The sequence below is a fragment of the Macrotis lagotis genome, chromosome 2 (assembly GCF_037893015.1).
Source record: "Macrotis lagotis isolate mMagLag1 chromosome 2, bilby.v1.9.chrom.fasta, whole genome shotgun sequence".
Classification (NCBI taxonomy): Eukaryota; Metazoa; Chordata; class Mammalia; order Peramelemorphia; family Peramelidae; genus Macrotis; species Macrotis lagotis.
Genome location: NC_133659.1, coordinates 23,904,028 through 23,926,771, shown reverse-complemented (window position 1 = coordinate 23,926,771; position 22,744 = coordinate 23,904,028). Strand labels below are relative to the sequence as shown.

Here is a 22,744-nt window from a genome sequence, read left to right as displayed (position 1 = left end):
CTTTCTGTGGGGAGTGGGGGGGAGGGAAGAAAGATTGGGGGAAAATCATAAAACTCAAAATAAATAAAATCATTCTTAAAAAACTCTCTTAAGTTTAAGCTTCGTTATTAACATTTTTTCCCATCACTTTCTTTTTATTGATATTTCATTTTACTTTTCCAATTATATTTTATGGTAGTTTTTCAACATCCTTCCATTTGCACATTCATGAATCACACATTTTTCAACCACTCTCCCTTCTGTCTCCCTCCCTTTGGTGGCAAACAGTCTGGTAAATGTTGTACATATACATTTGTGCCTAATATTTACATCTTAGTCATTTTGTATAAGAGGAATTAGGACTAAGAGAACAGAAAGAAAACCATGAGATAGGAAGGGAAAATATATTTTGTGCTTTGTTTTTTTTCCCTCTGGATGTGGATGGCATTGTCCATAACAGGTCTCCCAGGGTTGTCCTGGCTCTCTGAACTGCTGAGAGGAACTGCATCCATCATAGTTGATGAACCACAATGGTTTTGCTAATGTGTACGAAGTTTTCTTGGTTCTGCTCCCTTTGCTCAGCATCAGTTCATATAATTCATTCCATGAACATCAATTCTGATGGTAATTGTTGTCTGATCTCTCTTCCCCCGGAGCCCCTTGTATCTCCAGTCCTGCACTTCTTGCCCCACTGAGAGCTGGAGGCCACTCAGATTTAGATACCTGTGGGATCTGTGCAAGGGATTTGGGTAGGGGAGAGAAGGCATCCTTAATAAATAATCCAAAAGGAAGACAGTTGGGAGGGTGTAAAACCCATCGTGAGACAGAAATGACTCTATGAAGGAGAAAGGAATGTTTCAACTGGCACACACACAGAATGGGCACTTTAGAGACAGAGAAATAGAAAAGGGTAGAAGATGAAATGAAAGTGGAAATTAGGTCCATTTGCCCCATGGAGGGTCACAAAGAGAGACTCCTTGGTTATATTGTTGGAGAAGAGTGTTCTCACTGGGGCAGCTAGGTGGTGCAATGGATAAAGCACCAGCCCTTGAATAAGGAGGACCTGACTTCAAATCCTGCTTAAGACACTTAATAATTTAAAATTTTTTTGATTTTTGTAAGGCAATGGGGTTAAATGGTTTGCCCAAGGCCACACAGCTAGGTAATTATTAAGTTTCTGAGGTCAGATTTGAACTCAGGTCCTCCTGACTCCATGGCCAATGTTCTGTCCACTGCACCACCTAGCTGCCCCTAAAATTTTTTTAAAAAGAGTGTTGCCATCCAGCATCAGCAGCCAAGAGGAGGTGATAATCCATCCCCTCCATCTCCAAATACAAGTCAAGAGGAGGAAATAAGTATTTGATCTCATAGAAACTCAGAATCTTTCCCAGAATGTCAGAATCCCAGAACTACTTAAAATGTAAGAGCCCTAGAATCATAGTGGTGTCAAACTCATATGGACATGGGCTCCTGCCATGGAAATTTTGACTTTGAAAACTTGTCTGTTTTTTTTAACATTTTCCCAAGGACATCTTAATCTGATATGGTTGCTCTTCTCATATGGCCCCAATTTTATACCTTAATCTATTGGAATCAAAGAAGCATGGACTGATCTCTGGGTTACTTTCCAAAAGTGCTAGGAGGCTAACGCATATCCTTACAGGAACCACTAACTATATCCCTAAGCACAGTTCTGAATGCACCATCCTTCCTCCTCCATTCAAGAAACTGCAAAGGCTTCCTATGGTCTCAAGGACCAAATTGGACCTTGAATACCCTTCATAATCTGTCCCCAACCTGACCTTCCAGATTTACTACACCTTATTTTCTTTCACAAACTGGCTTCTTTTCTGGCCTTCATCCCTAATGCTTCATCTCTTATCATCATTCCTCTTCACAGGTATGATGATACTTTCTTACCTCCACCTACCGGAATCCTTCCCTTCCTTCAAAGACCACCTCCTGAGCCATGCCTATTTCAATTACCTTGTTTCATAGTATTAACTGTATGCTTTAATAAACTAAAACTGCATTAAGACATAAGACTTTAGGGGTGGCTAGGTGGTGCAGTGGATAGAGCAGCGACCCTGGAGTCAGGAGGACCTGAGTTCAAATCCAGCCTCAGACACTTAATAGTTACCTAGCTGTGTAGCCTTGGGCAAGCCACTTAACCCCATTTGCCTTGCAAAAACCTAAAAAAAAAAAGACTTTATGTAAGAACTGATTCATTTTTGACTCTGTATTTCTTGTTAAATTAAACTCTTGTGAACTGTTAAAATAGAAGGAATTAAGGTCCAAGAATGGGGCCTGGAATGAGTTTGATCACAGTTTACACAGATTATAAATGCATCTATTTCCTGAGATGGAGCTTGTAAGCTGGACCAGTGAAGTAGGATTTACATCTGATCAAAGTCCAATTGGAAGGAGTGAACTTTTTATACTTTTTAAACAAAGAAAGGCAGGGGATAAGGTGAATCCTAGGAGGGAATGAGGCAGGGAGCCCCATTTCCTAGGAAAGTAGGGGAAGTGAGGAATTTCAGGGGTCAGAGCTGTGGTTCTTTGAAATACAAATCAGAAGGCATGCTTGGTGTTAAGCAGGTCTGGGAGTTCAAGGCTTGAACACAAAGAGGATGTCTTCAAAAGCCATAAAACAATATGTGTCCAAGAGCCTCATAATAAACAGGGGAGTCTCTAAAAATAGTCTCTTGAAGGTCCTTAAACCACCAAATGGGTCAGATCTGCCTCAAAAATGGCATGAGCTTGGCTTCAGAGTTTCTAATTTTTTATTACTGTCAGTCACCGCAAAGGATTGTTGGTACGTCAAGTCACTCTGTATCTTAGCTATTGCAGAAAGTCCTCATACAGCTCTTCTCCTTTACCTGGATAATTGGGGGGGGGGGGGCTCAAAAAAATCAAGGTAGTTGGCTTATCCATTTTCATATGCTTATCATGATGACCTGTTAGGGTCATAGGCAGAAGATCACAAATCTAAAGTTGGAAGAGATCTCAGAAGCCAACATCCAACCCTTTTCTTTTTTACAGATAAGGAAATTGAGACCCAGGGAAGATAGCACTTGCCCATGATCTCACAGTTTTCAAGGGTCAGAGATGTGATTGCCCTGAGTCAGGGAGCAAACGGAAGAGCTGGGATTTGAATCCAGTATAATCCAGGGCTGGCACATAGTAGGTACTATTGTTGGTTTGACTAGTTGAACTCCACTGAATATAAGGGGATTTTGTTGTTCATTTTTGTTATGACCAACTCTTCATGATCCCATTTGGGGTTTTTTTTTGGCAGAGATAATGGAATAGTTTGCCATTTCCTTCTCCAGTTCATTGTACAGATGAGGAAACTGAGGCAAAGAGTGTGAAGTGACTTGCCCAGGGTCACATAGCTAGAAAATGAATCTTCCTGACTTAAGACCTGGTATTTTATGAATTCTGGCACCACCTGGTGGACATAAAGGTGATAAGAACAGAGAATAATCACAGTAAAATAATTAATGAATTGTTCTTGAAAATATTAGAAGGTTCCTGGTGTGAAAAGAAAAAGAGAATGCTCCAAAGAGGCAGATGACAGCTGCAGGACCACCTGGCTGCCTTGTTGAGTTGAGATTTTTATACAGGTGTTGCTCTGTATCTCCAACAATGGTTCTGAAGGGGGAGTGTTCTCGGGCACAGGGGAAGCCAAGAGTCCCAGTCTTTATTGTACCATCTTGCCTCTGCCTCTGAGAGTGAAAAGTCAGGTTGGAACCTCTTTCTGGAGAGGAGAGGATTCCTGAGGAGGAATCCCAGAATTTAGAATTGATTGGGACACAAATGGCTGTCCCCAACAAGTGGGCATCCAGCCCCTACCCGGCTTGAAGACCTCTACGGGGTTGTGGAGGTGAGGGGGTATTTGGCTTGTCTTCCAAAGAAGGATAAAACTACAGATGCTGCCTAGCAACAGGCTCCAGATTGAAGGTCTGAAGCGACCTTAACTTTGGAGCCACTGAGTCCAACTCTCTCATTTTATAAATAAATGCTAGTTGATTAATTGATTTCTAACACAATACTCCCTTCTTTCCCAACCCCTCAAAATATATTAGTATTCATGGAAATTAGGTACTGGAAGATATTTTTTTGCCTTCTTAATCTATAAAATAGAAATTGAGTTCAGCAAATCCTACCCTCCCTCCAAACCCATTCTTAAATAAATAAAAGCCCTGGACTAAGGACTTTTTCATTATTATCTTATCTGGTTCTCACAACAACCCTAGGAGATAGGTGTTTTTATTATCCCCATTTTGCAGATGATGAAACTGAGGCAAACAGGGGTGAAGTAACTTCCTTAGGATTACATAAGTATCTGAGGCTGGATTTAATTTCAGATCTTTCTGGCTCCATTCTTAGAACACTATCTATTACAACACCTTGTTGCCCAGTAATTTCTCTTTCTCTAGAGTCCCATGGTTTACAAAGGCTTGTCTCTGGGACAACCACCCTGGGTAAGATGGGTAGTGCAAATATTATTCTTCTCACTTGAACAATGAGCCTTTGAGGAGGCAGTGCAGCCTGTCATGGAGATCTGGCAGTCATGGTAAAGGGATATGGAAGGGGAGCAACAGAGGGAAAGACTTTATGTTCAATTCCCACTAGCTCTAACATTTCATGAGGCAAAAATCTTTCCTGAGTGTTCTCCAAGGCCACAGAAAATTATGGGACAGTTGGGCAAAATGGTTCCCATGAGGTCATACTGCTGAGTTAGAAGCAGAGCTGAGTCTAGAACCCTGGTCTCTTGACTCCCAGAACTATGTTTTTTCCATCTCTTCCCACTTTCTAGACTGGGGTGGGGGCGTTGTGTGGGAAAGTGGAACTGCAGATGGGGGATGACAAGAACTGGGCAATGGGAGACAATTTTAACTGGCCAAGAGGAAGCATCGAACTACTTAAACATGGAGATCATCCCCACAATTGCCTCTATTTCTCCAAGATGAAGCTGTCATTCTAGCCCACCTCCTCTCCCCATCTTCTCTTCCTTTTATCCCTCTGCGCCCTTCCTTTCTTCCTTCTCCACTTTCCTGTTTCTTCTTTCCCTCCATTCCATTCATTCTGATGTACTATAATCTTGCTGAGGGGAGGACATTCCATTTAGGACCTGTTGAGTTCAGAGCTTTTAGGACATCCAGGTTGAACTATATGCTGCTGGAGACACAAGTCCAGAGTGAAGGAGGGAGGTCGGCACTGGCGCTACCTGCCTTGGGGTGATAAATCAATGTCATTGGGATGAATGAGAAGTCAAGGGGCGAGAGTATATAGAGAAGAGAGGACCAAGTATTGAAACTTTGCTGACTCAGTGGCTGCATCATTTTCCGTTTTGCTGGTCAATGAGAGTGAAGGAAAAGTTGCTCAGTCTGCAGCCTTTGTATTACCTGCCAAAGGACATCACAGGTCATCTCTACCTGTCAGCCAGCACTTGCCAGCAACTGGGGAGGAACTGAGACACAATGCTCCATTCCCTTTCTGCTGTTGTGGACCTATCCAGATTTTCTTTATCTCATGAGAAAGTTATCAATAAAAACTGATTCCACTAGAATCCTTTGTTGATCTCTAGTGATCCACTCGTCACTCATCAACATGTTGCTAGGTGGTGCAGCGGACAGGTCACTGGCCTTGGAGTCAGGAGAGTGGAAGTTAGAATCCAGCCTCAGACACTTGCCACTTACTAGCTGTGTGACCTTGAGCAAGTCATTCACCCTGATTGCCTCACATCCAAGGCCATCTGCAATTGTCTTTATTCATATCTGGCCACTGGACCCAGATGGCTCTGAGGGAGAAAGTGAGGTTGGTGACTTGGCATAGCACCCCCCTCACTCAAATTAAATTCACATGCTTGTCATGGCATCACCCCCCCCAATATCATGGTTGTCTTCGAGAATGAAGGACAAACAACCACCTTGATGTGGTTTTTTAAAAATAAACTCCTTTTTAGTTCATTTTTTCCCTGAATTCTGCCTCACCCATCAGGGCGAAAACCCAAATAAAGAAGTTTCCTTTTAACACATCATCAAGGGCTATGAGAACAAAGCCATATAAAGGAAAGAGGAAAGCCAACAGTAAGTCTTCTCCCCCACCCCACCCCAAAGCCCAAGGGAGAAAAAAGTATCCAGAAGGGGATGACCAAGTATCAAAACCTGAACAGAGGATAAAAGATCTAAGATAAGACCAGTAGATCTGCCGATTAAAATGACACTGGTGATCTTCCTGAAGGTTTCTGTAGGACTGATAGGGCTCAGAAGTAGCTAGCAAGAAGTCCAACAGTAGATGCTAAGAAAGTAGAGACTTTCTTTTTCTTGGAAAGGAGGTCATTGGAGTTGAATGACTTGCCCAGACAGATAACTACTAAGCATCTGAGGCTGCCCTTGACCTCTAAACCCCAGGACTAGCCACTGTGCCACCTTGCTGATTAAAGCAACTTCCTTAAATGTGATGAAATCACACATCTGGTTCCTCCCTCTCAAAAATGAGAGTGCAGAGAAAGTTCTTTCAGGATTGTGAATACTTGAGTATGTTTGATAGGAAGAGAGTGGAGAATGAACAATGAAGGATATCTACAAGAAGGCTGGGCAGGAGATCATGATGTATTGTCCTTCACTTTTGAAGACCACTTTGACCCCTAGCTGCCCTGGGCAGGAGAATATAGGGAACAGAACAAAGAGCGCAGAGAGGGATTGGTGCTAGTGAGAAGTAAGGATGTGTTTTCCTCTGGAAGGAAAAGTAGAAACCAAAGATGCTGCGATTTGAATCGGAGGTGGGCTAGAGATGCTATCTGATGACCTCAGAAAATGAAGCACAGCCGTGGGGAATAGAAGCTAGAAGCATCAGGCTTGGAAGAGACGCTGAAGAGGGTGGGCAGTGGAGAAGAGACAATTGATCTGTACCAGTGCCCTGGCAGTATTTAGCTGAGACTGGACATGGATAGAGACGGATAGGGAATTGTGGAGGAGAGACAGCACAGACTCTGGGAGTAAGACTCTGTATGGAGACTCTTCCTCCAGTTTCCTCCTCCTCCTCCTCCTCCTCCCTCTCTCTCTCTCTCTCTCTCTCCTGACTCTTTCCCTCGTCCTTTCTCCCACTCTCCTCTTTCATTCCTTTTACCTTCTTTGCCCCTCACCCATATTTCCTCTACTTCCCCCCTTCCTTCTTCACTTTCCTCTCCTCGACGAGGCTCTCCTCCTCGCTTGTCTCCTCTTTTCTTTCTCCATCCCACCTCTTTCCTGACCTGCCCCTCCCTCCTCCCTGTCCTTTCGGTTTTCCCCTCATTCCCGTCCTCCTTTCTCTTCCTCGTTCCTTCCCTCTGCCCTCTTTCCCCTTCTCCCTCGTTCCTTCCCTCCTCTTGCCCATACTTCCACACCACCTCTTTCCTTCTCTTTCTCCATTTCCTTTCTTCTCTCCCCCCCTTCCCTGCTCCTGGCGCCCCGCCTGCCCACCCCGGTCCCAAGAATCTAGAGGGCGTTGCCTGGCAGCGGGGCGCGAGGGCACCCACTCTGGGCCTCTGAACTCCGAAGCGCTGGGCAAGCTTGGGCTGTGGAGCCAAGGAAGCTCCGGCTGAGTCTGGAAACGTCTCTCCGGACCTTAGCCATGGCTACAACCAAGCTTTTCACCGGAGCGCCCTTCGGGATGCAGTCCTCAAGGTGGGGCGGGGAAGTCCAGGGGACCCGGGGGGCGGGAGGTCCTCTTCCCGATCCCTTATTCCGCCCCCCCAGCCCCCCTCAGCCCTGTGTTCAAATCCACCCAGCACCACTGACTTGTGTTACCTTGGGCTAGTCTTTTCTCCTTCTTGGCCCCCGTTTCCTTCATTATAACATGGAGCTTCTGTGATTTTTTAAATGTCCCTTCCTAAGATCTGGGCTCAAGCCGTGACAGCATCTTGGGAAATGCCGGATTTGGAATAAGAGGGGCTGGTTTGGGGTTTGGGCTTAGTGACCTGGAGCCCGGACTGGCCTCAGTTTGCAGCCCCGGAGAAGCCGAGAAAGGAATCCCAAGGGATGACCCTTCCCAGATCAGACTGGACTCTTTGGCCTCTCCTCCCCGCCCTCTCTAGAGCCCCTCATGCCCGCCTCCCCCATCTCCATTCCCTTAGGCCGGGGGGCTCCCGGATGTCAGACCCCCACCTCTGAGCCAGGGAGCCCCGAACGGTGGGATTTGCCTTTCACCTTCTCCCCCTCCTCAGCCCTGCTTTACCCTCTTCATTCATCTAAGCAGTATTAATGGAATGCCGTCTATGAGCCAAGAGAGCCAAAGATACAATGAATGTCTCCAGGAGCAGGGGCTGGGGGCCACACAGACATGTGAGCCTAAGAGGACTTCTCAACTACGTACAAATCCAAAGGAGTATGTGAGGGGCAGGGCCACTTCTGAGGTTCTTAGCCTATGCTGTGTGCTGGCTGCTCTGAGAGTCTGCCGAAGCCTACAAATCCCTTCAGACTTTTTAAATGCATCAAATAAAACATACAGCATTACAAAGGAAACCAATTATATTAACATACATTTATCAAAATTTTTGTTTGTTCTAAGAAAAAATTCCCGGCCCCCAGGTTAAGAATCCCTCCGGTAGATTTAAGGCGATGTTTGAGCAGAGGATTTTTTTTAATGATTCAGTAATTCTAATTTGAGATAGAGAGTGCAGTCTAGGATGGGGGGGGGGGGGAAGCTTGTGAAAAATCCTGCAGATGGGAAATGGAATGAAAAGGGTGAGAATGACAAGGAGGCTAATTTGTTGAACTACAGAACTTTTATAGAGGAATGATCTTTAATAAAGGCGGATCCAGCTTGGGATGGGCTTCAATGGAACACAGAGGTGTGTGTTTGCATTTGCTCCAAGAGCTAGTAAGAAACTACCTGAGATCGTTGAGGGGGGAAGTGACCTTTAAAAAGGAAAAGGGAAATTACTTTGTTGGTGGCCACATAAGTAGAGAGAAGCGAATGGGAAGATGAGATGTTGAGAAAGTAAAATCAACCAGAATGGGTTGTGATGGATGTGATGGATGTGGCAGAGGGAGAAATCGAGGCTATCAAACTGGAAGGATGCTAGTGTTCTCCACATCAGTGGGAGGGCCACAGAGGGCAGGTTCTTGAGGTCCCTTTTGGACATGTTGAGTTTGCAATGCTTCTGGGTCATCCATATAGAAACATCCAGTGAGCAACTGATGATTTGGGACTAGAACTCAAGAAGAGATCAAGACTGTATTTTTTTTTTTAGGTTTTTGCAAGGCAAACGGGGTTAAGTGGCTTGCCCAAGGCCACACAGCTAGGTAATTATTAAGTGTCTGAGACTAGATTTGAACCCAGGTACTCCTGACTCCAAGGCCGGTACTTTATCCACTACACCACTTAGCCGACCTGGACTGTATTTTTAGAATCACAGATTTAGAGCTGAAAGGACCCAAGAGGCTACTCAGTCCATTTACATTGTTTTATAAAAGAAAGTACTGAGGCTAAAAGATTAAGTGACTTGTCCAGGGTCATAGCTAGCGGGAGGCATGGTTTTAATGTGGGTCCTTCTAATTCTGGTCTAATTCTACTCTTATCTGGAAGTGAGAATTTAATCCATGGGAAAGGATGAGATTGTCAAAAGAATATAGAGATGAAGGGGAGAGGACTAGGGATAGAGACTTTGCATGGAGGAAGATTCATCAAGAAAAGACCCAGAAAGATTGGCAGTTAGAGAGGGAGGAAGAGAATCAAGAGAAAGCAGTGTCACAGAAAGCTAGAAATAGACTAGAGACAGAAACAGAGAGAAAGAGACAGAGAGACAGACAGACACAGACAGAGAGACAGACAAAGACAGAGAGAATGAGAGAAGAAAATATCATTTACAAGTTCAGAGGATTGAAGAGGAAAGACAATATCCACCTCCTTTTAGAGAGGTTTAAAAGGCAGATTTTGGACATGGATAATATGAAAAATGTCTTTCTATGCATTATGCACATTTGTTACGTTTATTTTTCACTTCAAAACTTATTCCAAGGTGGCCTGAGGAAAATAAAAGGGACAGTAAATGTTTGTGAAAAAAATACTTTTTTAATTCAGAAAAAAAGTTATCTACAATGCCAAATGCTGTGAATTTATTTGGTTTGATTAGCTGGTCAGGAAGCATTTATTAAATGTCCACTATGTGCTAGGGGTGGCCAAGTGGAAACTCTAGCTAGTGGATAGAGTTTGGAAGAATCATTTTCCTGAGTTCAAATCTGACCTCAGACACATAGTAGCTATGTGACCCTGGACAAGTCACTTAATTCTGTTGGCCTCAGTTTCCTTATCTGTAAAATTAGCTGGAGAAGGAAATGGCAAACCACTTTCTGCCAAGAGAACATAAATGGGAGGAACAGAGTTTGGAGGTGGATATGGGGGAATAAGGTGTAAGAAGAATAGAAAGGTAGCAGAAAATAGATTATGGAGAGTCTTGAATGAAAAGCAGATTTTATAATTGATCCTAGAAGTGATAGGGAGCCAATAGGGTTTTCTGAATAGGGAAGTGAGTGACACGGTCAACTTACATCCAAGGAAAATCAGTTTGACAGCTGGGTGGATGAAGAATCGAAGATGGGAGAGACTTCAGGTAGAGATATTAACCAAAAGGCTAGACCTGAAGTCATGAGAACCTGGATCAGGGTATTGACGGTGTCAGAGAGGAAAGAAGGGGGCAGATGCAAGAGATATTGCACAGGTGAAATTGGTGAGAGGCCTTGGCAACAACTTGGGTATGGGGGCTGAAAGATAGTGAAAAGTTCAGGCTGATGTCTGGATTAGGAGCCCCACAACTGGAGGATGGGCATTACCCTCTTATAGGATAGTTTGGAAGGGAAAAGAGTTATACGGGAAAGATAATGAATTTCCTTTTGGATTGAACTTATAACGTCTATAAGGTATCCAGTTGGAGATGTGAGATCAAGGACTCTGAACAGAGGTTTGGGGAGATACCCCAAGTTTGTGGATGATTATGTATATTAATTATAAAGAGATTTGGGTTTTGGGGAAAGATGATGTAGGAGAGTAAGAAAATAAATACATAATTTTAAAAAAATAAAATAACTTAAGAAGAAAAAAAGATCATCAGATCTGAAAGTTAGTGATGTGGGATGGCCTGGGAGAGAGCAATTTCACTTAGGGCCAGAAGCCAGATTGCAATGACTTTATTTTTTTTAATTTTTTAATTTTTTTATATTTTTCAAGGCAATGGGGCTAAGTGGCTTGCCCAAGGCTACACGGCTAGGTCATTATTAAGTATCTGAGGCCCCTATTGCAATGACTTTAATAAAAATAATAGCTATCATTTATATATAGTACCTACTATATGCTAAGAATTGTGCATTTTACAAATATTATCTTATTTGATTCTCACAATATCCCTGAGAGTAGATGCCCATTTTCCCTATGTTACAGGTGAAGAAACTGAGGCAGACAGAAGTTAGGTGATTAGTAAATGTTGGAGGCTGAATTTGAATTCAAGATTTTCCTGACTCCAGCCTATGGTCTTTACCCACTAGACCACCTACCTGGTTTAGACAGTAGAGAAAAATAAGTTCATATTTACCTTCTTATAAGAATTTCTTTTTTTTTTGCAACATCTCCCAACTGCTGGTCTCTCCCTTTTCCAATCCACTTGCCTCTACAAAATGAACATGCCAACTCATTTTCTTGGCCCTAAATCTTTACTGTCTCTCTTTGGTCTCAGAGATTAGATAAAAGCTCCTCCTCAGCTGGACATTTGAAGCCCTTTACCCATCTGGCCCCATTCTATCTTTCCAGGAGCATTTGTCATAATTCTTTTTAATCTACATTTCATCCTCACTAAACAATTTGTTGTTCTCTCTGGCCTTGGAATTCTTTCACTTCAATACTTTTGCAAAGGTTATGCCTGGAAAGCACTCCCTCCTCATCTCCACCTTTGTAGACTACTTAGCTTTGTCAAACATTATGGTCTTCATACTGATTAATATATGTATAATGAATTTAATATTACTCATTTAGTTTCTAGAGAGCCTTCTCACAGGCAGGCTCTGGGTCTGGGGAAACAGTGAAAACAAATTTGGGGTTTTTTTGCTTTTTTAATTTTTTTTCATTTTAAGGCAATGGGGTTAAATGACTTGCCCAAGGTCACACAGCTGGGCAATTATTAAGTGTCTGAGGTCAGATTTGAACTCAGGAACTTCTGACTTTAGGGTCATTGCTCTATCCACTATACCACCTAGCTGCCCTGAGTAATTTGTTTTAATCCTGACAAATCCTGCATTCTTTTGCCTGTGTTAAAGTGTATCAGTATATCTTGTACTGTACCCAAGAATGGTGTAGATTCAAAATTATACAATCAATTTAGCCATTCCCACAAGACCCAAGGACACCTTGTGTGGAAGGTCACAAGTAATGTGATTGTTGAATTGTCCTGGGAAGATCACTCAAGCCCCCAAAATGATTGCTTTCTGATCCACCTTCCCATTTATGATCATGACTATAATTTCTGTCTGAACTATAGCAAGGCAGAACTCCCAGGAAGAAGCAATCCCATGATTTTCAAATCAGTTCCTTGCCAAGAAAGTCATTCATAATCTGCTGCCTGATTTCTGGCACTCTCATCTTTGGCCTGTGCTGTCACACTCAGGAAAAACTTGGTTAACGGCTTCTATCAAGGAAGAATTCAGGCACTACTTCTTAGTGGAAGTATTTTCTGATCCCCTTGTTTTTAGGGATGATTCCCTTCTTATCTCTATTGATTGGCTGCATTATTTTTAATGTTGTTTTTCTCACTAGGATGTAAAGTGGCCCTCAAGGCGAAGATTGGTTTTTATCTTTGTATCTAATACAATGCCTTGAACATCGTAGGTCTTAGTGGGTGCTGAAGAGTTGATTTGAATTGAAACCCATTTCATTAACTATATTCCAGAAATGGATCTAATGGAGATATCATCTTTGTCCTGTAATTGTCTCCTGGAGATTACTGAGAACTTGTGCCACTATGCTTCTTATGCCAGACCTCTCTGAAAGACTGGTATGGTGGCAGAGAACGGCAGCTTGACCCTGGAAATCTCAACTTTAACCTGGGAGAAGACATTACAGGGAGGCAGATACAGGTTCAAGATAAGAAAGCAATCCAAAGATAAGAGTAGTGAGGCAAAGTGATGAGTTCCCTGTCATTAGAGATATTCAAGAAGAGGTTGGGTGCTCATCTCTGTGCTATTGCAATAGAGATTTTCAAGGCTTTATGTGGGTCCTTTGGGGTCTTTTCTCATGCAAATACTCTATAATTTCACTTTATTTTTAGTGTCCTCTTTCCCCTTCCTTAACAGGCACAGTGTATTTGTGCTGGATGAGGAACTTAAGAGATCCTTTCCTTCCATGGTCCTCAGAGGATTCTCAGGTCCCCCAGGACTATTTCGGGGGTCTGTGAGTCAAAATCATTTTCATTTTAATCCTACATCTTAATTTCTCTTCTAGCTTTCAATTGCTGTAACCCAATGTAAAGAGAAGCTCTTTGGGGGCTGGTGGGAACTTTTAACAATTTTTAAGAGTATCAAAAGGTCCTGACATCAAAATACCTGAAAGTCCCTATTCATTTCCCAGAGACCCAGACAAGGGCAAAGGACTTGCTCAGTGTCACACAGTGAATCAGAGTAGGCAGGAATATTTCACCTGGAGATTTTGTTTCTTCTTCTGGGCTAGGTTTGATGTGTCCTCCCTGGTGGTGCCTCGAAAGACGGAAACCCCCAGCTTCCCTCATGTGTTGTACTCAAAGCATTATCTGCCAAGTAGGGTGAGTGGTGTCATCTCAGGGTAAAGGCCTGAAGGAAGGGATAGTGGGGCAAGGGAATTTGGCAAGGAGGAAGGGAGGGCACAGCCAAAATTCAAAGGAACTTTGGACACTTCCCCAGATCAAAATCCTGTTTTATTACCTGACTACAAATTTTCCTGAAAAGCTCCAATCAAGTCAAATGACTTGTGACTAGGCATTGTGACAAGCACTGGGGATACAAAGAGAGACAAGGCTGTCCCTGCCCTCAAGGAGCTTCCAGGAGAAGTGAGAAGACTCTCTGGAAAAGGAGGAAATAGCTCTGGACAAACAAGACAGACAGGACGAGTGAAAGTAGTCATCAAGCTATGGTTCTTTGCCCGGGACTCCCAAGGAAGCCAGGGAGGCCGGGAGATGGTGTTGGGGGGATGGATGTTCACAGGGACAAGTAATTGTCCAATCGAGGAAGAGCCAGGGGAGCCAGGCTCTGCAAGACACAAGTAAGTGGAGGGGAGAATCGGGTGCAAGAAGACTGGAAGGGCGGGAAGGCAACCAGAGGACTCTCCATCTCCTCTGTGTGATGGTGGAGGGGATAGGGAGCCACGGGAGCTTATAGAGGAGGGAAGGGACTTGCCCTTTAGGAAGATCCCTTTGACAGGTGAGAAGAGGATGGATTGGGGTGGGGAAGATCTAGTGAAGTCCAGGCTTGAGGTGTTAAGTCCCTTAGAACAGGAAGCCGGGAAAGGCCTTGGAATAGTGTCAGAACTGGGAGGGGTCTTAGAATAGGGAGTGTCAAAGATGGGAGGGGCCTTAGAATAGGGAGTGTCAGAGCTGGAGAGGTCTTAGAATTTTAAGCCTAAAAGCCATAAATTGAAGTCCCATCGGAGAATTGAATAAGAAAGTTTTAGGGGTGGGGGGAAAGGGAGAAGAGAAGACTCTTTGGAGTGGAAAGAGGACACATCCGAGAAGCAATCCCAGCCTTGTCAGAGCCTTCTGATCTCTGACTTTGGGCTTGCCCCTCACCTAAAAATTGGGGTGTTCAGCTAAAGGGTCACCAAGACTCCTTCAAATATAAACATTCCAACTTCTGGGGTCCTCTCAATTCTCAGACCCCCCCCAACCCTGATAATTCCCCATTCTCAAATTCCTTTCAGTTCTGATCTTCTCTCTCCTAAGACCTCTCCAGTTCTGACTCTCTATGTGTTTATAATTCTGCCTTTTTCAAGAAAAGTAGAGCAGGACCCTGGAGAACCAATTATAACCCTGTTCTGACTTTTAGGCCCATTTGGGACCTGGCATGTACCACTTCAATGGTGGATGCTTCGATGAGGAGAAGCTGAAGAAAATCATTGGAACTGGCTGGGCCAAGGCTGAGGAGGCTACCAGGTTGACCCATTTACCTCACTTCCAGTATAAGGCTGCCATCAAAGAAAAGAAATTAATTGTAAGATCCTTGTTTTCCCCTTCTCCATAAGTATTCTCCTCTTCATCCATGCTCTTAGATTAATTATTCCTTGATCATCAAATATTTATGGCAGGGATGTGCATTTAATCCCACGTAATGTTGGGAAAATTTCCTGAAAATTGACCAAAAGTGAAATGAGTGATTCGTTTGGTCACTGAAGCCATTTCTCAGGGACATTGTGACAGGAGATTTTTGTTCACATTTGGATTAGACTAGTTGGTTGTGAGAAGAATTCTTTGAATTTTGCAGTTCTGTGATTCTGCCAATTCTCTTAGAATTTTCCCTTTCATTTTTAATTTTAAAGTGAAATTTTATTTTTAATTTTTCTCAGTCATTGAAAAATCTGCTTGTTTACCCTCTCCCCTCCCTTTCTCCCTTGTGGAAAAAAAAAAGAAAAATGGAACCCCCTTTTACCCACATGTGTAGTTATGCAAAACATTTCCCCCCCTTAACCATGTCCCCCCAAATATGCCTGAATCCATCATCTCTCAGGAGATGGGAGTAGCATGTCTCATTATGAGTCCTATGGAATTGCATCTAGTCAATTTGTTAATCAGAGTTCTTAAGTCTTTCAAAATTGTCTCTCTTTTGTCGTTGTTATTATATAAATTGTTCTCCTGGTTCTACTCACTTCATTTTGTATCAGTTCATACAAGTCTCCCTAGATTTTTCTGAAATTGATCTCTTCATCGTTTCTTATAGCACAATTGTATTCTATCACTTTCAGATACTATAACTTATAGATAGATATCTATTCCCTAATTAATGAATGGACAGTTAGGTGGTAAAGTAAATAGAGCACCTGGCCTGGAGTTAGGAACAACTGAGTTCAAATCCAACCCCTGACCTTACTGTGTGAGTCTGGGCAAGACACTTCACCCTCTTTGCCTTAATTTCCTCATCTGTAATGAGCTGGAGAAGGAAATGGCAAACCACTCCAGTATTTTTGCCAAGCTAACCCAAATGGGGTCATAAGGAGTCAGACGTGTCTGAAGAACAAAAATTGATGGATACTTTTTCACTTTCTAAATTTTCTTGCTGCTGGAAACCAAAAAACCCAAACCTATTAGAAATATTTTTCATACATATGTTCTTTTTTTGAGCTCTTTGATATATATATATATATATATATATATATATATATATATATACCTTAGTAATCACTTTGCTGAGTCAAAAGGTATGCACAAGTTAATGATTTTTTTGGCAGCTTCCAATTGCCCTCCAGAATAATTGGACTGATTCACAGCTCCACCCACAGTGCATGGACATGTGCCTGTTTTTCTACAGGCCTGCCACTTAATTTATTTTTTTATTTATTACTTTATTTTCCCCTATGACATGTAAAAACAATTTAACACCTTTTTTCTTTCAAATTATGAGTTCAAATTTTCTCCCTCCTTCTCTCCTCTCCCCCCATTAAGACAGCAAGCAATATGACACAGGTTATACATGTGTAGTCATGAAAAACACATTTCTATGAAAACTATACTGTGAAAAAAAAACAGACAAAAAAACACAAGAAAAGAAAAGAAAGTAAAGAAAAAGTATGTTTGATCTCCATTTAGGCTCTACCATTTCTTTCTCTGGTGATGGATAGCCCTTATCATGAGTCCTATAGAATTGTCTTGAATCATTGTATGTTGAGAATAGCTAAGTTATTCATAGTAGACCATCATACAATATCTATGTTACTGTGTGCAGTATTCTCCTTCTACTCATTTCACTTTACATCATTTCATGTAAGTCTCTTCATGTTTTTCTGAGAGCAACCTGCTCATCATTTCTTTTTTATTTTTTTTTGCAAGGCAAATGGGGTTAAGTGGCTTGCCTAAGGCCACACAGCTAGGTAATTATTAAGAAATTGAATAAGTTATCAATGAACTCCTTAAGAAAAAATCCCCAGAGCCATAAGTGATTCACAAGTGAATTCTGCCAAATATTTTTTTTTTTTAGGGTTTTGCAAGGCATTGGGGTTAAGTGGCTTGCCCAAGGCCACACAGCTAGGTAATTATTAAATGTCTGAGGCTGGATTTGAACTCAGGTACTCCTGACTCCAGGGCCACTGCTCTATCTACTGTGCCACCTAACCACCCCTGCCAAACATGTAAAGGACAATTAATCCCAATACTATATAAACTATTAGGGGAAAATAGGTGAAGAAAGAATCTTATCAAATTCCTTTTATGACACAAATATTTTGTTGATCCCTAAACCAGGAAGAGTAAAAAAAGAGAGAGATAAAAAACTGTAGACCAATTTTGCTAATGAATATTGATACAAAAATTTTAAATAAAATACTAGCCCTGAGAATACAGCAATAAGTCACAAGGATCACAGATCATGACTAGATGAGATTTATGCCAAAAATGTAGGACTGTTCCAATATTAGGTAAACTATTGGCATAATTGACTATATCAAGAAAAAGTATATAAAAAAAAGATATGCATGGTTTTATAGCCCTTTGGGCATAGTTCAAAATTATTCTCCAGAAGGGTTGGATTAGTTTACAGCTCCCCAAATTTCAGTAGTATTTTGATTTTTCTGCATCTCCTCCTACATTTGTCATTTCCCTTTTGGAAATATTAGTCAGTCTAACAGATGTGAGATGGTAGTTCAGGATTGTTTTAATTTGTTTTTCTCTCATCAATAGGGTGTTAGAGTATTTTTTTCATATGACTATGGATAGTTTTGATTACTTTATCTGAAAACTTCCTGTTCCTATGCTTTGACCATTTAATACTTGAGGAATGGCTTTTATTTCCCTAAATTTGACTCAGTTTTCAGTGTGTGAGAAATGAAGTCTTTTATCAGAGAAATTCACTGTAAATTTTTTTCACAGTAATCATTATCAACTATAAATTACCCTCCATTCTATTTCCCCCCCATTTATCTCTCTCTCTCTCTCTCTCTCTCTCTCTCTCTCTCTCTCTCTCTCTCTCTCTCTCTCTCTCTCTCTCCATTCTCAAAAGTGTTTTTCTTTTGACTTGTACCTCCCTAAACTGGCCTCCTTTCTACCAGCTCTCTTCTCCCTTCTTTCTTTCCCTTATGGTAAGGTAGATTTCTATCTCCAACTGAGTGTATATTACTCCTTCTTTGAGCCATTTCCGATGAGAGTAAAGTTCATGTGCTTTCCTCCACACTTGGAGGGGAATCTGTAATGCTGTAATTAAATATCTTTCAGGCCTCTTTTATGTCAAATAATTTATCCCATTCTACTTTTTCCTTTTCACTTCTCCCACTCTTTCCTTAATTATTTTAGATAATCATACTATCACATTCATCTTACACTTCTGTTTATTGTCTATGTATAATTTTTCTAACTGCCCTAATAATGAGGAAGATTTTAGGAGCTAAAGATATCATTTTACCATTTGGAAATGAGAATATAAAGTTTAATCTTATCAAATCCCTAATAATGTCTCTTTCCTGTTTTCCTTTTTATGCTTCTTTTGTATCTCATGTTAGAAAGCCAAATTTTCTATTCAGTTCTGATCTTTCCATACTTGAAATACTTGAAAATCTATTTCATCAGCCTTGCTGGTTAGGTGATTCTTGGTTGTTATCCTAGTTTCTTTGCCCTCTGGAGTATCATTCCAAGCCCTTCAATACTTTAATGCAAAAGGTGCTAAATCTTGTGTTATCGCGATGGTGGCTCCCCATATTTAAATAGTTTCTTTTTGACTGCTTGAAGTCTTTTCTCCTTGATCTGAGAGGTCTGAATTTTGGCTATTCCTGGGAATTTTCATTTTGGAATCTTTTTCAGGTGGTGATCAGTGGATTGTTTCAAATTCTATTTTATTCTCTGGTTCTGAAATATTAAGACAGTTTTCCTTGATAATTTCTTGAAGGATGATATCTAGGCTCTTTTTTTTTTATTATGACTTTCAGGGAGTCCAATAATACTTCAAATATCTCTCAGAAATATTTTCCAGGTCAAAATTCCAATGAGATATTTCATATTTTCTTCTATTTTTTCATTCTCTTTGTTTTTTATTGTTTCTTAATGCCCCCTAGAGTCATTAGCTTCCATTTATCCAATTCTTTTAAGGAATTATTTTCTTAGTGAACTTTTGTACCTCCTTTTCTGTTTAGCCAATTCTACTTTTTAAAAAAGTTTTTCTCTTCAGTGAATTATTGTATATCTTTTTTCCATTTGGCCAATTTTACTTTTCAATGCACTTTTCTCTTCACTGGATTTTTGTGCCTCTTTTTATCATTTGACCTACTTCTCTTTTTAAGGCATTATTTTCTTCAGTTCTTTTTGTTGTTTATTTATCTTTTACCAAACATTTTTTATTTTTTCTTTATTCTCATTTCTCTTCCAAGTTTTTCTCTACCTCTCTTATTTGATTTTTAAAATCCTTTCTGATCTCTTCTATAGCCTGAGATCAATTCATATTTTTGAGGCTTTGGATGCAGGAAGTTTGGCTTTGTTATCTTCTTCTGAGTTTTTTTTTGTCTTTGTCACGCAATAACTTTCTATAGATAGTACAGTGGATAGAGCACTGACTTTGGATTCAGGAGGAAGTTCAAATCCGGTCTCAGACACTTGCCACTTACTAATTGTGTGACCTTGGCCAAGTCATTTAACCCTGATTTCCCCACATCCAAGGCCATCACCAGTTATCCTGATTCATATCAGGCCACTGGACCCACATAGCCCAGGAGGAGAAAGTAGGCAGGTGACTTAATGCAGCACCTCCTCACTCAAATCCAATTCATATGTTTGTCATGACATCACTTCCCTGATGTCATGGTGTTCTTCGAAAATGAAGGAAAAAAAATAACTTTCATTGTCCAAATTTTTTCTGTTGTTTGCTAATTTTCTACCCTATTTCTTGACTTTTAATTCTATGATAATGTGGTACTTACTTCCCAAGTGGAGGGGGACATTGTCCCAAGCTTTAGGTTTCCTGTGCAGCCGTTTTCAGAGGTAATTCTGGGGACCTGTACATTTTTGACTCTTCCAAAGTGGTATGATCTAGGGAGAAGTGTATTTTTACTCTCCTGTACTGTGCATGAGTTTACAAGGAACCACAAGCCCTCTTTTCAACCCTGGAACTGTGACCAAGGTCCTTGCTCCCTGGCATCCTCAAACTCTGTTGCACTAGTGCTCCTCTTCACTCTGGGATTAAGACCCAGGACTGTGACCCAGATCCATGTATAGGCAATGTAACAGAGTCCTCCCTCTAGTGCCAGCAAAGGAACCCCTCCTTCTGACCCAGTGTTCAATCCCCTTACCATCTGTGAGCTGAGAGGTTTGTAAACAGCTGCCACTGATTAAGTCACCCTGAGGTTTGCACCCCGATTTGCTGGGGCCCTGGATTGCTCTTCTTTCTCACTATGGTGCAGTAGATCTTTCCTACCAACCGTCTAAGTTATCTTGGTCTGGAAAATTGTTTCACTTCATCCTTTTTATGGGTTCTGCTGCTCTAGAATTTGTTTAAAGTCATTATTTAAAAGTATTTGGAGGAGTCTGTAGAAGAGCTCAGGTGAGTCCCCTTCTTTATTCTTCCATCTTGGCTCCACCTCCATGCCAGTTCCTTTATCTAACTTTTCTAAAATTCTATTACAGTCCTTTACTTTTTTCTTAATTATTTTTGGGTGAATTTATCCAAGTCTAAAAGGGGTAAATTATCTCATACCTATCAGTACTGTCTCATACCTATGTTTCTTCCTACAGCTCATTTAACTTCTCTTTCATTCATAAGACCCTCCCATTCTGTTCTGTATCCAGATGTTTCCTATTCAAAGGTGCCCTTCACCCATCATTTGTCAGATAGATGTCCAGAGGTCCTAGTCAAAGGATGTAAAGTTAAATGTTTTTCTACTATCAAGGAAGGGCTACACTGAGTCATTCAGAATAAATTCAAAGTAGGTTTGTTTGTTTATTTGTTTTTTTGACAGAGGGCTCGAGCACTTGGTGGGTTGGGGGGGTCAAAAAAGGCTTCATGTGGAAGGTGTCATTTGATAAGAGTTTTAAAAGAAACAATAGATTCTAAGAAGCAGAGGTAAGGTGAGGATGCATCCTCGGCCATGAATAGCCCATGCAAAGACATGGAGGTGGGAGTTGCAGCATCATATATGAGGAACAGCAAGGAGACCAGATTGGCTACACTATATTGTGAGAAGAAAGTAATCTATAATAAAGTTGGAAAGATGGACTGGGGTCAGGTAGAGAAATGCTTTAGAAGTTTGACAAATTATCAAAATTATTTTATAGAACTAGAAAAATAATAACAAAATTTATCTGGAAGAACAAAAGATCAAGGGAATTAATGCCAAAAGATGCCAAAAGCGCCAAAGAAGGCGGCCTAGCTGGACACGATCTAAAACTTTATTATTAAGCAGGAGTCATCAAAACTATTTGGTATTGACTAAGAAATAGAATCATGAATCCGTGGAGTAGGTTAGGTTCACAAGACACAGTAATATATGGATTTCAGCTTTGGGAATAAGAACTCATTCTTTGCAAAAACTTCTGGGAAAACTGGAAAATAGTATGGCAGAAACTAGCCATGGACCAACACTTCACCCCCTATACAAAGATAAGGTCGAGATGGGTGTCTGATTTAGATATAAAGGGTGAAACTCAAGTCAATTAGAAAAGCAAAGAATCATTTACCTGTCAGATCTATGGAAAGAAGAAGAATTTCCAATCAAAGAAAAGATAGAACACATTATGAAATGTAGAATGGGTAGTTTTTATTACATACAATTAAAAAGGTTTTGCACAAACAAAACCAATGCCACCAAGATTAAAAGGAAAGCAGAAAGTTGGGAAATAGTTTTTACAGCTAGTGTTTCTGATTAAAGGCCTCATTTTTTTTTAGGTTTTTGCAAGGCAAATGGGGTTAAGTGGCTTACCCAAAGCCACACAGCTAGGTAATTATTAAGTGTCTGAAACCGGATTTGAACCCAGGTACTCCTGACTCCAAGGCCGGTGCTTTATCCACTATGCCACCTAGCTGCCCTGAAGACCTCATTTCTAAATTATATAGAGAAACTGAGTCAAATCTATAAGAGTACAAGTCATTCCTCAATTGCTAAATGGTCAAAGGAAATGAACAGGAAGTTTTCAGATGAAGAAATTAAAACTATAATTATATGAAAATACTCAAAGAATTCTGAAGGACTTCTGATAAAGAATACTTTCCTTCCCAAACATAGAGCTGATGGTGGCTGAATATAGATTAAAGGATACTTTTTTCTTTATTTTTTGAGGTTTCTCTTTTGGGGACGAGGGAGTTGTGTTTACTTATACAGCATGACTATTATGGCAATGTTTTTCATGACTATACATTTTTAATTTCTATCAAATAACTTGCTTTCTCAATAAGGTGACTGGGGTGCGAGGAAGGGAGAGAATTCAGAACTCAAGGTTTTAAAAATGAATGTTGAAACATGTCTTTGCATATGACCAGGGAAGAAGTTTTTAAAAAGTGAAACTCATAGATCAATTTTCAAAATAATCTTTAAAAAATTTATAAAATACAAAGTAATGCAAATAAATCAATTACATTAAAATAAA

The 22,744-nt window shown here is 41.0% G+C and overlaps 1 protein-coding gene across 3 annotated transcripts in view; it reads left to right on the top strand.

Annotated features, from left to right (window-relative positions):
* Positions 1-7,519: 7,519 nt before the first annotated feature.
* CIMAP2 (ciliary microtubule associated protein 2) overlaps positions 7,520-22,744 on the top strand; it is a 46,530-nt gene continuing 31,305 nt past the window's right edge. For 2 of the 3 annotated variants that reach the window (XM_074220318.1, XM_074220317.1), the window contains exons 1-3: positions 7,520-7,652; positions 13,678-13,768; positions 15,024-15,188. In XM_074220318.1, coding sequence (XP_074076419.1) covers positions 7,600-7,652; positions 13,678-13,768; positions 15,024-15,188 — 309 coding nt within the window. In that variant the 5' untranslated portion in view covers positions 7,520-7,599. Of the gene's footprint in view, positions 7,653-13,677; positions 13,769-13,916; positions 14,245-15,023; positions 15,189-22,744 lie in introns of those variants that run through there. The other variant, XM_074220320.1, reaches the window with a different exon arrangement.